The sequence below is a fragment of the Huiozyma naganishii genome, chromosome 1 (genome assembly GCF_000348985.1).
Source record: "Huiozyma naganishii CBS 8797 chromosome 1, complete genome".
In the NCBI taxonomy this organism is placed as follows: domain Eukaryota; kingdom Fungi; phylum Ascomycota; class Saccharomycetes; order Saccharomycetales; family Saccharomycetaceae; genus Huiozyma; species Huiozyma naganishii.
Window position 1 is genome coordinate 474556 of NC_035922.1, and position 12853 is coordinate 487408.

General features: G+C 47.6%; 7 protein-coding genes across 7 annotated transcripts; 3 read left to right on the forward strand and 4 right to left on the reverse strand.

Moving 5' to 3' along the window:
- Positions 1-61: 61 nt before the first annotated feature.
- PGI1 (glucose-6-phosphate isomerase) lies at positions 62-1708 on the reverse strand (the record flags this gene model as incomplete). The annotated part of the gene is made up of 1 exon (XM_022607974.1): positions 62-1708. One exon carries the CDS (start codon positions 1706-1708, stop codon positions 62-64), a length of 1647 nt encoding a protein of 548 aa, XP_022462294.1.
- A 624-nt stretch (positions 1709-2332) lies between these two features.
- On the reverse strand, positions 2333-3151 carry KNAG0A03685 (uncharacterized protein; the record flags this gene model as incomplete). Its single annotated transcript, XM_022607985.1, has 1 exon — positions 2333-3151. The coding sequence occupies one exon, from the start codon at positions 3149-3151 to the stop codon at positions 2333-2335; it is 819 nt and encodes a 272-aa protein (XP_022462295.1).
- A 163-nt stretch (positions 3152-3314) lies between these two features.
- Positions 3315-5768, reverse strand: TAF5 (chromatin modification protein; the record flags this gene model as incomplete). Its single annotated transcript, XM_022607996.1, has 1 exon — positions 3315-5768. One exon carries the CDS (start codon positions 5766-5768, stop codon positions 3315-3317), a length of 2454 nt encoding a protein of 817 aa, XP_022462296.1.
- A 571-nt stretch (positions 5769-6339) lies between these two features.
- Positions 6340-7971, forward strand: KTR4 (putative mannosyltransferase; the record flags this gene model as incomplete). The annotated part of the gene is made up of 1 exon (XM_022608008.1): positions 6340-7971. The coding sequence occupies one exon, from the start codon at positions 6340-6342 to the stop codon at positions 7969-7971; it is 1632 nt and encodes a 543-aa protein (XP_022462297.1).
- Positions 7972-8658: 687 nt separating this feature from the next.
- BEM1 (phosphatidylinositol-3-phosphate-binding protein BEM1) lies at positions 8659-10500 on the forward strand (the record flags this gene model as incomplete). The annotated part of the gene is made up of 1 exon (XM_022608019.1): positions 8659-10500. The coding sequence occupies one exon, from the start codon at positions 8659-8661 to the stop codon at positions 10498-10500; it is 1842 nt and encodes a 613-aa protein (XP_022462298.1).
- Positions 10501-10846: 346 nt separating this feature from the next.
- Positions 10847-11497, forward strand: DER1 (derlin; the record flags this gene model as incomplete). The annotated part of the gene is made up of 1 exon (XM_022608030.1): positions 10847-11497. One exon carries the CDS (start codon positions 10847-10849, stop codon positions 11495-11497), a length of 651 nt encoding a protein of 216 aa, XP_022462299.1.
- Positions 11498-11622: 125 nt separating this feature from the next.
- Positions 11623-12150, reverse strand: KNAG0A03740 (uncharacterized protein; the record flags this gene model as incomplete). Its single annotated transcript, XM_022608041.1, has 1 exon — positions 11623-12150. The coding sequence occupies one exon, from the start codon at positions 12148-12150 to the stop codon at positions 11623-11625; it is 528 nt and encodes a 175-aa protein (XP_022462300.1).
- Between the last annotated feature and the right edge of the window lie 703 nt (positions 12151-12853).

The window sequence follows — 12853 nt, forward strand, 5'->3', positions numbered from 1 at the left end:
GAGAGAGCTTGTGTGCATATCCGGTTAGAGAAGGGGGAGCGGGGGGGAAGGGTTATCCAACTTACATCCATTGCTTGAACTGGTTGATCAAACCGTTGGTGGATTCGTCGTGGGTAGCGACGGCGGACTTGTCGTCCAATTCCTTACCGATGACCTTGGCTAGGACCTTACCTAGTTCGACACCCCATTGGTCGAAGGAGTTGATGTTCCAGACGGCACCTTCGGTGAAGGTGACGTGCTCGTAGTAGGCGATCAAGGAACCTAGGGTTGCTGGGGTGATCTTTTGGGCCAAGATGGAGGTGGTTGGTCTGTTCCCGGAGAAGATCTTGTGTGGGACCAAGCCGCCAGTGGCACCTTCGGCCTTGACCTGGTTCTCGTCCTTACCGACCATCAGGGCTTCCGCCTGGGCGAAGAAGTTTGAGGCCAACATCTTTTGGTGGAGGTTGTCAGCTAGAGGGTTGTGGGATTGGGCGGCCAAGATGAAGTCGGCTGGGATCAGCTTGGTACCTTGGTGGACCAATTGGAAGAAGGAGTGCTGGGCGTTGGTGGCTGGCTCACCGAACAGGATGGACCCAGTGGAGTAGTTGGCAAAGACGTTGCCTCTGGTGACGGACTTACCGTTGGACTCCATGGACAGCTGTTGCAAGTAGGCTGGGAATCTGTGCAAGTACTGGTCGAATGGGGCGACCAAGTGGGTCTGGGCACCGAAGAAGTTGTTGTACCAGACGGACAACAGACCACCTAGCAATGGGATGTTCTCCTCCAATGGGGTCTCGCAGAAGTGCTTGTCGACAGCCTCGGCACCCTTCAAGAAGTTCTCGAAGTTCTCGAAACCGACGTAGAGGGCGACGGACAACCCGATGGCGGACCAGACGGAGTAACGGCCACCGACCCAGTTCTCGAAACCGAACATGTTCTTGGTGTCGATCCCGAAGGCGGCGACGGCCTCCTCGTTGGTGGACAACGCGGCGAAATGCTTGGCGATGTGCTTTTCATCCTTGACGGTGTTCAGGAACCAGGTCTTGGCAGAGTTGGCGTTCGTGATGGTTTCCGCGGTGGTGAAAGTCTTGGAAGCGACCAAGAAAAGGGTGGTTTCTGGGTTGACGACCTTCAAGACCTCTGCCAAGTGGGTACCGTCGATGTTGGAGACGAAGTGGACGTCCAGGACACCGGCGTAGTGCTTCAATGCCTCGGTGACCATGACTGGGCCCAGGTCGGAACCACCGATACCGATGTTGACGACGTCGGTGATCTTCTTCCCCGTGTAACCGGTCCAGGCACCGGAACGCACTTGCTCGGAGAACTCCTTCATGTGGGCCAGGACGGAGTCGACCTCTGGGGCGACGTTGGTACCGTCGACCTTCATGACCTTGTCAGCTCTGTTTCTCAAGGCGACGTGGTACACGGCACGGTCTTCTGTGGTGTTGATGTGTTCACCAGCGAACATGGCGTCTCTTAGACTGGTGACGTTGGCCTCTTTGGCCAACTCGATCAAAGCAGCCAACACTTCGTCGTTGACCAAGTTCTTGGAGAAGTCGAACAGGATCTTGGACCCGTCGAAGTTGGTGAAGGTCTTGCTCAACTTGTTGAAACGTTGAGAGTCCTGTTCGAACTCCTTCTTGACGGACAAGGTCTTACCTTGAGCATCGTAAAGTTTTTGCAACTTAGACCAAGCTGGCAATTCGGTGGCTAGACTGAAAGAGGACATCGTGCAGAGTGTTGCGGGTGTTGATGGGTGTGGCTGTACCCTCGTAAAAAGAAGGAGAGTAAAGACCTCAATTGAACAGGAATTGGCAGAATGAAATCGGGAAAGCTGAGGTAAGAGATGCAACAGAATCTTTTTTATAAGAAAGCGTGCGAGTCCAATTGAGCGAAATGGACACGTAACAAAGGGGCACAGGGGGACTCGTTGGGAGAAGGGACCGTGAAGCTCTCTGCCCAGCGTCGCGAGAGACGGCCCACGCCCAGAGCGCAGCCTTTGACAGGGTAAAACGGAACAGGGCAGAGGTCACCTCAGCGGTATAAACAGCGGGCCCCCTTTTCCTCTCCGGCGCTTGCGTGAAAAGGGGCGGCGGCAGTGTGTCTCTGTCTCGCAGGTTATAACACCGCCCGGCCGCCCTCAGAGCCCACACAGAGCGCAGCGCAGAACAGACAACACAAGCGGACACCGCGCCGTACAGAGTGAGAAACGCGGGGGACCCAAAAAAACCGCGGCTTCCTCTAACAGCAACAGCCACGTGAGCCCCCCCGGCGGCGTTAAAAAAAAGCACGGCTCCAAAAAACACCCAAACACCAGGGCTTCCTCTATCCGGCGCAGCGGCGGGTGACGTCATCACAGGTGTGGGGCACTCTGCACTCCCCTAATCGTGGCCTCTATTCTGTCGATGTACCGGTTCTCGGAGGCCCGCAGAGTCGGGATGCTCTCCAGCGTGTCCGCGTAGTTCTTGACGTACGTGGCCCCACCGTGGTCGCCATGGCTATCGCTATGACTAACAAAGTCGGAGGGGTGTCCTCTTTCTTGTGGTCCCCGAGGTGGTGGTGGTGGGGCCGTTTCGGCAGTGCGGTACTCCGCGAGATGTTCCGTACGCTCCCGCATTATACTCAGTAGTTGTACATGGTCGCGCCGTGTCTCCAGCAACCGGTCCTCGAAATCGGACTGGAAATGCGTCTCGCTCTTGGTCTGCTGTGCAAGCCGCCGGACATCGTCTAAAGTATCTATCCCGGTCCAGGGACTCGCATCCTCATTCCTGTTCGATCCGTGGCGGCCGCCACTGTGCGGGACTCTCTGGCCTGTGGTGGTGGTGTCCGTCGTGTGCATCGATGCAAAGGACCCGTCCAATTTATCGATCTCATCCCCCAGTCGGCTAGCAGATCTGGGTAAAGTTACAGCAGTGACCTCAGTGTTGGGTCTCAGCGGCACATCACTGGCATCCCCCAGTTGTACTCTACTGACCCCACCAAACTCGGACGATGAACTGCCCGTTTCTCGCTTTCTACCTTTGGACTTGCCCCGCTTTCGAGACGGTAGTTTCGCCAAAGAACCAGAACTCACCGCATTTTCAAGACCCGCGCGCCGATTCTTCCGGGATCGCTTGGTGTTGTTGATGTCACCGGTCTCGGGAGTGTCCATCATCCCCTGCATAGCTTCCATCGTTGGTTTGCTCCATCGTAGAGAGAAGCTAGCTATACACGTCCCATCTGTAATATACTTTTTTTATTTTCCTGGGTAAATAAACATGTGCGGCTGCTATGTTCACTAACGGATTACTATCAATTACACATACACACTGCATATACATATATATACATCTTCTCTATACTTCTCTGAAGGGCCCCCCCGAAAGCGCCAGATTGTTTCTCGTGAACTTGACTTTGAAAACGGGCGTCTGCTTGGTGTAGAACGACGAGAGCAAGTCCGTCGTCGGGATGATCGTGCGCCGTCTCCCGAAATCCTTCACATCCTGATTGATCGATGCAGTGACGTCCCCAATGTGGCCGATGAACGGCTGCTCAGGTTCCAACCCGGGCTCGTTAGTCGCCTTCTTCAGATCCCATACACGGACAGAGTGGTCCGCACCACCACTCAGCAGCACGTTCCCCTCTTTGTTCAACGTCAGCGAGTGGACAGCGTTTTTCCCATGACCACGCATCTGCTTGATACGCTTCCCAGTACCAATATCCCATAGATTGATCAGCCCGTCGTCGCTCCCAGTGCATAACCATCTCCCATCCGGTGTCACCACAGTGGAAAGGATCGGCGCCGTGTGGACCCAAAAATACCGCACAGAATCACCAGTACTGATATCCCACATTCGGCACGTCTTGTCGCTGGACCCTGTGAACACGTAGCAACCGTTAGGGTGGAAGGACACGGTGTCGACGTCACTCAAGTGGCCTGCAAAGATACGTAGAGGGTAGATGTGATCGCACGACCACAGCCTCGCCGTTTGATCGTGCGACGCGGTCGCGAAGTAGTGGCCCAAGGGGGAGAACTTCACATCCCATACAGGGTGGTTGTGGCCCTTGTAACTGACCAGTGCAGTATGCGTGTCCAGAGACCAAAGCCGCACGGTCTTGTCCTCAGAACCGGACAGTAAGAACCTACTGTCAGGACTAAAACTAGTAGAGTACACGCTCCCACTGTGTCCTATCAGTGTGCTTGTTGCTGGATCCGTCGTCTCCATCTCCTTCCGCTTGTAAGATGGGATCTTGTTGCTGATAAGTGATGACCCGTCGAGCGACCACAACTTGATGTAACTGTCTTGAAACCCGGCCGCTGCAAGACGAGAGTCGTCGCTGAACTCAAGCGACGTCATATCTCGGTTCGTGTTGTGGAATGTGTACATGCACACCGTGGGAAGTGCCAGTTGCAAGTTATCCATCTTTATGGCGTCTCTGGACTCCTTCACTTTTTGGATCTCTAACTTGATATCATAAGTTGTCTTGGGCGGTAGTGGTAAGATTTCTCTGGGTGGGGATTCCATCGACCCGGGCAATTCTGTCACTTTGATCTCCCCTTCAACTTGTACTGGTTTTTGCTGCTCTTGTTTTATTATAATATCCTCCGCAAACTTGTTGGTATCGCTCGTGACCGGTTTTTCCGCCTTAGGAGTTTCTCCACCCTCGGGTCCAACGCTCCTCTCTGTACTCTTTTCATCTTTACTGTTGGACTCTGTGTCTACAGGTTGGTTGTTCATTTTCTTGAACTCTTGTACCAAAGTGGGTTTCGCCGTCTCGCCAGAATCATTTGACTCACTCACACCTTGTGCTGCCGCCTCTTGGTCATCCTTAATCTTCAACTCCGTCTCAACCTCTTTCACAAAATCCTCATCTTGAGGGAAGGGCCCCAGCTTGACTGGCGCAGAGTTTAGCTCCAGATCTGCATTCTTCCCCTTCTCCCCATCAGTCAATATCTCAATCCCATCAGATAACTTATCCTTCGACTCCAATGTAGTCACTACATTGGGCTGTATATGTTCGTTGAAGATACTGATGACCAGTGCCCCCCCCATGGATTCGTTTTCGTTTAGGAAATACAACAGCAAACCAAACACAGTTCTCGAAATGGTGATTCTGTACCTGTTAGACTCAAAAGCGCTTGCGATTTCGTTTTCCCTGATGTGGTCCACGGAATTCACACTGAACAGCCTGTTGATCTCGGACCCATGCAGCACTTTGAACTCGCCGGAAAACTTGTCAAAAAACCGTCGCGCCACAATGACATCCTTCTTGACCAGATCCAAAAACAGGTATATGAAGATTGGGTACATGATATACCTCAGTTCGGACTGGTAGATCTCCAAAGAAGTGTTAACCCAGTTTTTCAAAAGGGTGAACGCTCGTATATAGTTTTCAGGGGTGTTCATACTCTCCAGTTGTTTCGAAACAAGACCACCATCGGCATCTCGCTTCGACCCGCTGCTGTAACCGGCTGGGTTGGAAACCGGCTTGGCACCCTTACCAGGCATCGGCGGCTCAGTGGTCAACTCAGGTACTTTCCCGTTCTTCGCAGTACCGGGTGAATCCTTGCTGGGCTGAGTAGCAGTCCGCCCACTCTCTGCCCTCAACATGGCTTCTGTCCGATGGTAGCCCTTCTTATTCAGATATTCGAGAACAATCCTGTTCAAGTCCTGTGCAGAGAACTGGCCCGCGGGCCTGCTCTGCGCCTGGGCCTGAGCCTGGGCCTGGGCTTGAGACTGTCCAGCATTCTGCTGTTGTCTTTGTTGACCCCTCTGCTGCTGCTGCTGCTGTGAATTCTGAGAGGACATGCAACTTCTTCTGTATTATTTTATAATTCTATCGAGAAAGCACGTTTAAACACAAAACGCAAAAGACCACGGCCCCAAACACACACACACACCGCAATCTCACACTGGTAAAGTGACCGTCAAGCTTCCACTTCCCCTGTCAATCACCGTCCTTCACGCACACCAGAAGCTAAAGCCACTCCTACTTCCGTCTACCGCCCCCAATGGCCCAAATCCACTCACTAGCCGAATTTTGGAATCTTTCACTGGAAAAAAAAAATGGCAAAAAGGCGTTAAGATTCGGGTAACTGTTCAAAAGGGGAAATAAAAGAAAAAAAGAGAAAAGTTGAAAATGCTGCATGAAGTAATCAGGAAAATCATATATATAACGTGCATATATGTGTGTAAGTATATTAATATATACGATGTTGAACGTACCTTGGAAGTCTCTCTTTAATCCGGATCCTTTACTGAAACGGCTGTGCGGTGTGTGTTGCTCGAGGGCTGCTTCTATTCTGGGGAAAGAGATAGAGTCAGGTTTATTTTTGTCATTTGCAAAGCAAGATATTTAAGGTAAATTGGGGACACGGTGATGAGAATTCTTTTCGCCGGGTTCAGACGAATGCGTCTGAAGACCATTGTATTCAGTGTCACTTTGCTAGCGGCACTGATCACGACATTTTGTATTGTCACGCAGTACTCCGGCGGGCAGTCTGATGCATTGGAGACCGCAAGGACTCATTATAACGGAGCCATCTCGTACGTTGGGGAGAAACTCGCTTCGTATGGGGACTCCGCAGGGTCTGACGCGAACAAAGAGGGTGATACCGCTGTTAAGGATGAGACGACGCCCGAAGGTAGCGGGAAGGAAAATGTGCAACTCGAGGAGAGCAATATGGGGCAGCACTCAAACAGCACTACTGGGGACGCTAAGGTTGACGAGGCACTAATTCATTACCAGGAATCACAACTTACGAGCAGCGAGGATGAAATAAAAAAGCTAGAAGATTCAGAGATCGAACAAACGTCGATGCCATTTGAAGACGACAATTTGATAAACAAATTGGAGAGACCTCTCTACGCCATTAGTGGGGCAGAGGCGGCCAACGCGTCCAACGCTTTACTCTTGGAAAACACGGAGATTTACAAGAAGCTACTCGATGAACCTATAACTGAACCGAAGGTCGGTGGGCTGATTCGGGAAAATGACCCCGTGGCAGGTAAGGGGAACGCCACCATCATGGCCCTGGTGCAGAACAAAGACGTGGATGCTATTGTGGGGACTATTCAACAATTGGAGGAGAAGTTTAATGCCAAGTTTGCATACCCATACACGTTGATGAATGAAGAATATTTCACAGATGAGTTTAAAAATAGGATTACCTCAATGTTACCCGTGGATCGTGTTGTTCATTTTGCTAAGATTGACAGCGAGGACTGGGATGTACCAGAGGACATTGACATGAAGAAATACAAAGAAAATATGAACCAGTTGGATAGGGACTCCGTTCAGTACGCAAAAAAAATATCCTACCACAACATGTGTAGGTTTTACTCGTCAAAGTTCTACCACCAGGATGTGTTGAACAACTACAAGTACGTGTGGAGAATCGAGCCTAATGTCAACTTCTACTGTGATATCGATTACGATATCTTCCAGTTCATGGAGGAAAACCAGAAAATATACGGATTCACACTAAGTCTCTACGACAGTCCACAATCTGTGCGATCATTGTGGAACGTTACCTTGGGTTTTGTCAAGGAAAATCCACATTACTTGAACCGTAACGGTGCATTCGAATGGATCAAGGAGAACTTGCAAAAGCCGGAAAATTTTAACATGACGGACGGGTACTCCACGTGTCACTTCTGGACCAACTTCGAGATAGTCGACTTGGATTTCCTAAGGTCTGAACCTTACGAAAAGTATATGGACCATCTAGAAAAGCAAGGTGGGTTTTACTACGAGAGGTGGGGGGATGCGCCAGTGAGGTCATTGGCACTCGCCTTATTCGCGGATAAGTCACAGATCCACTGGTTCAGAGACGTGGCATACCACCACTTCCCGTACACAAACTGTCCCTCGTCACCCATGGGCTCCCGCCGTTGTGACGGGAAGTGCACGCCAGGTGTTTTTTCAGCATACGATAATCTGATTGTTGAAAATTGTCTGCCCACGTGGATAAAATACAGCATGTCGGAGGAACAACTGGATATGTACTGATAGGATACACCGACGAAAGAATTGGAACAAGGGTTGCAAGGATACTGATTGTATCTTAACTCCTACATTCCCGGGAAGACACCGTACTAGCTACAGGATGACCCAGCGCTCATTATTTGAAGTGGGGAGACGGAACAGTCAACGCTCTATATAACAAAGGACACAGTGCCCTGGACAATCTTGCAATGCCAATGCCAACGCCAACGCCAAGCACTGCAGTCCATGGTGTCAGACCCCATCGCCCGTTACCCTGTGAAAATTGGGGTGAGTCGCGACGCGAAACGACGCGAAAATGGACAGTTTCTGATATTGTTATGGGTTTCTTTTTTTTTTTTAGAATTATTCATAGGAGTGGATACATCGCTATTCTTGAGTCTTCGTAGAGGGAGAAACCAGGCGTTGCGTGGCGTTGCGGTTCCTGCATTTTTCACTGAATAACAGACCCATCATCCTTTTGACTTTTCCTCCCATTAGACGTTGATCGTGCTTGAGGAAACGCTAGGGAACCGGATAGACAACGCACTATTAGAGAGTAAAGTTCTTGGCTGGACGAGCAAGAATAAAAAAAAGTATCATTTGTCAAATCTGCTTGGCAGCTTGACATTGTGGATTAGTGTTTGGGAAGAAGATCAAAACACTGTGTAGAGTTCATCTCTAAGAATAGGCCAGCTGGCAGAACAAGACTAAATGCTGAAGAATTTTATATTGCCCAGAAAGGACGGGCACGGGTCTAAAGGTAGGATAACCTCTGCTGACATATCTACACCGACAAAATCACCAGATGGAGCCAACATCGTGAAGCACATGAAAACTGTGCCGATACGCAATGCCTCTGAGCCAGCTATGGGTGCGTCCGCACGCAAGGTCTCGCCCTCTAAGAGCAGGAGCAGCTCTCGATTGTCGCATTCGAAGGATTTAAATTCACCAGAGAAGGTTATTAAGGCACTACAGAAATACAGGGCGACTTCTGCAAAGGAGATGTCTTTTGACGAGGGAGAGTTTTTCTACGTGGCATATGAAAACGATAAGTGGTTTGAGGCTTCGAATCCGTCTACTGGGAAACGAGGGCTTGTTCCGAGAAGTCATTTCGAGGTGTTTGATAAAACAAGACACTCACTGAATAGCAGCACACCCATCGTCCCGTACGGGGGACACCCCTTGAGCTCGGATAGAAGACCCTTGTCGAGCAGGTCGACAGACATGGAGGGCAACAAAATGGGGTCGCTTTACGCAATTGTCTTGTACGATTTCAAAGCAGAAAAATCCGATGAATTGACTTCTTATGTTGGTGAGAACTTGTTTATTTGTGCGCATCATAATTTTGAATGGTTTATCGCAAAACCGATTGGACGACTAGGAGGTCCCGGTTTGGTGCCCGTTGGGTTCGTCAGCATTATTGACATCGGGACTGGCTATGCGACGGGAAACGATGTGATGGAAGACATCAAGTCTGTCAACTTACCAACCATCCAGGAATGGAAGGCGAACGTCGCCAAGTACAAAGCCAGTAACATAGCTCTAGGCCAAATAGGATACGAACATGATTACTACAACGAACCTTCCCTTAATGAAAACGACGAGGACGAGGAATTGAGAAGACGAGAACAACAGACAGAACTTCGCACGTCTACGAAACCGTTCCAAGTAAAGAACCCGTCTGAACGGGGGGATAGAGTCATCGATGCGTCAGTCGACTTCTTCGACCTGGAGGACGAAAAATATTGGTTTGCAGTCACATGTGAGCTGTCTTCCGGGAAAACTAGGAAACTGAAACGTTATTACCAAGATTTTTACGATTTGCAAGTTCAACTGTTGGACAACTTCCCTTCGGAATCAGGTAAACTGAGAGATAAGACAGGACAGTGGACGAAGCGTATCATCCCGTTTATTCCAGGACCGGTACCGTACGTGACAGACACCATTACTAAAAAGAGGAAAGAAGACCTGAATGTTTACATCAAAGAGTTGATCAGATTGCCTCCCTACATAGCCGGGTTTGTGACCGTTCGGAAATTATTCATGCTGAGAAAAAATGGGTATGATCACGAAGAGGCCGCGACTGAAAAGGTGCCCGAGAAGATAGATACCAGAATGTCTAAAGATGGTACAACTGCTGTAATTGGAGATTTCCGAAAGGGAAGTGGCGTTGATGGCGGTAGCGTACAAGACGGTTCCAATGCAGACAATACTTTGACGAAGGAGGATCTGGGCAACTTATACGATAAGACTTCCAAACTTTCGATATCCCCCCCTCTAACGGACAGATCAAGACAACCAAGTGCACCATTAGCAACCTCCAAACCTACGAAAATCAAATTCTACTACAACAATGATATCTTTGCTCTAATGTTGAACAACGACGTTACTTTTAACGAGCTTCGTGATAAGATTGCACCCAGAGTCGATGGGATCAAATTCAAGTTACATGTGAAATTAGCAGAAGGAGATGCAGAAGAGATAACTACCGATGCCCAAGTGTCTCAAATAATACAGGCTAAGCTGAAAATATCCGTGCACGACGTGGAATAGGGGCTCTCTACGCAGGGCCTGTCATATCTAATAACTCTCCTCCCATGTAAACAAATGGACACTATTTATTTCTGACACCATATCATAATCCTTTGTAACATTATATTCTCTTAGAACACTCTTATTTTTACTCCCTTAGACCAGTGCCATGCCTGTGCTTGATACTGTTTGTGACACTTCTATCGTTAGTATGTAAAGTTGAAATTAAAAGTTCGAAAAAAAATTGATAATCCTAATTTACACGTATATCTTAGCTTTTACCTTAAAATGGTAGAGAGGAAGCGATAGAGAGGAAGTGTTCGGTAGCTACCAAGCGGACAACTCAAAGTGAATCAGTTGCTATTAAATGGATGCGATAATCTTTAATATATTTGGTGATCTTCCAATAATAACCAAGTCATGGGTCCTCGGAAGTGTGGCGGTCTCAGTCGTAACTTCAACTGGGATAGTGGATGGAGCGAAAACGCTATACAATTACGATCTTGTTTTCCATCGGGGACAATATCAAAGAATATTGTACTCACTGTTCAATTTTGGTGAACTGAGCTGGGTATCCATGATTAATATATTCATTACAGCCAACCATCTCACGATACTGGAGAATTCGCTTACCACCAAAAGGAGATTTCTTTGGATGATGTTTCTTATGCTTAGCTGTATACTGATTATGAGCGTACACACACAGCCGACCGCCTCGTTGGGCAGCATTTTACACGAGAATTTGCTCTACTACATTTTCAAGAAATCTGGTAACCAAATGAATATTCCAATCTTTGGGGGTAACGAATTGATGTTCCTGATATTACCACTCTACATGTACGGAATGATGTATTTCGTAATGAAGAAATCCCTTTTTGAGATATCGATGAATTTTCTACCCGCACACATAATATATTACTGCGATAACGTGTTCCATAAACTTTACAACATCGATCTTTGCAAGACGCCGTATGATATTTGGAAGGATTGGGGAAACGAGGAGAGAAATAGAGAGTAATATCGTGTATTTTGCATAAAGTTATATAAAGTTTATATTGCGCTAAGGAAATAAAGACAGAACGGCATATTTTTTGTTGTTGTTTGCATCACTTTGCTAGAAGAAAGGTTGAGCAGAGCCTAACGTTATAAAGAATAACTAGTGGAAAATTGCTGCTCCTGGCAAATACGATTTTGATAATATCGATATGAGTTGTACGCAGGGCAAGCAAATGGTAATGCTAAACCACACACTAGGTAGGCGCTGTATATTTGTTTGAGTCTCCCTGGTACTTGCTTGCTATTTTGTGAAAGTTTAAAGAACAGACGGTTATATAAAGTCGACATAGGTGGAAACAAATTGCTATTGTTCAATTGAAAGTTTTTGAAGTATGGCGGTAAAGGCAGCGGTCTGATGAAAGTTACTTGCGAATACGGTAGCAAATATATCTTCAGCAGCTCATCTTCATCCAGACGGGTTCTTTTACAGAAATCCACAGTCTTCGATGCCATCAATATATAAGAAATCAAAACGAGAAAAAGAAAAGATAGACTTGCTTTACTAAGATGAAAACCTATTACCTTTTTTGGCGTTTCCATGACAACGGGATAAAATGTAGGGCCAAAAAAAACTATTGCTGGGGTAAAGCTGGTTACTATGGTAAATATGAACATCTGGAACGTGTGCCGCAAAGCAACGAAATACAAATTTAGGTGTAAGTATACCTCTGTTGCCTGTGTCGTTTAGAAAACTCATTGTAAATTCCCACTTGCTGAGCTGAAGAACAAAAAATTGGTCATCCTTCAATTAAGAAAAATATGTTTCACATTATATGCCCCGTGCATATTATTCTACCAGGCGCGAGTAAATTGGGCAGCTTCTATGATGTTTTTACATATTGAACTTGAAGGAAATTGCAATCGAGGTGCAAAACAGCAAAACTCTCGTAAACCTCGTTATTTTTTTGGGCTTCTTGTCCTAACGGAGATACTATATTGGTATTTGTCTTTTGGGTCATAACGTGTCCAAACAAGCTCGTTTAATATCCCTTGCCTTCAAACAAAAGAGCGATAATTTGCCACCCTGGAGTTTCGCTGTTTCAAAGATATTGCCAAGGACATATACTTGGTGCAATCCTTCTTTGCAATTGAACGGACATTCACGTGATTAAGTAATTACCGTACAAAATGCTACCTTAAATTGGGAAGCTTTTATTTTTCCCAAAGGGGTAATATATGAACAACGTGAAGAGATTGAAAAAATATTAAAATAAAGTAGACCTTTGATTCAAGAACTACATTTGATATTGCAACGTTCTTGACTGTTGATAGACTCGGTCAGTTGGTATACATTCTTTCCATTTCGCAATCAGAACGG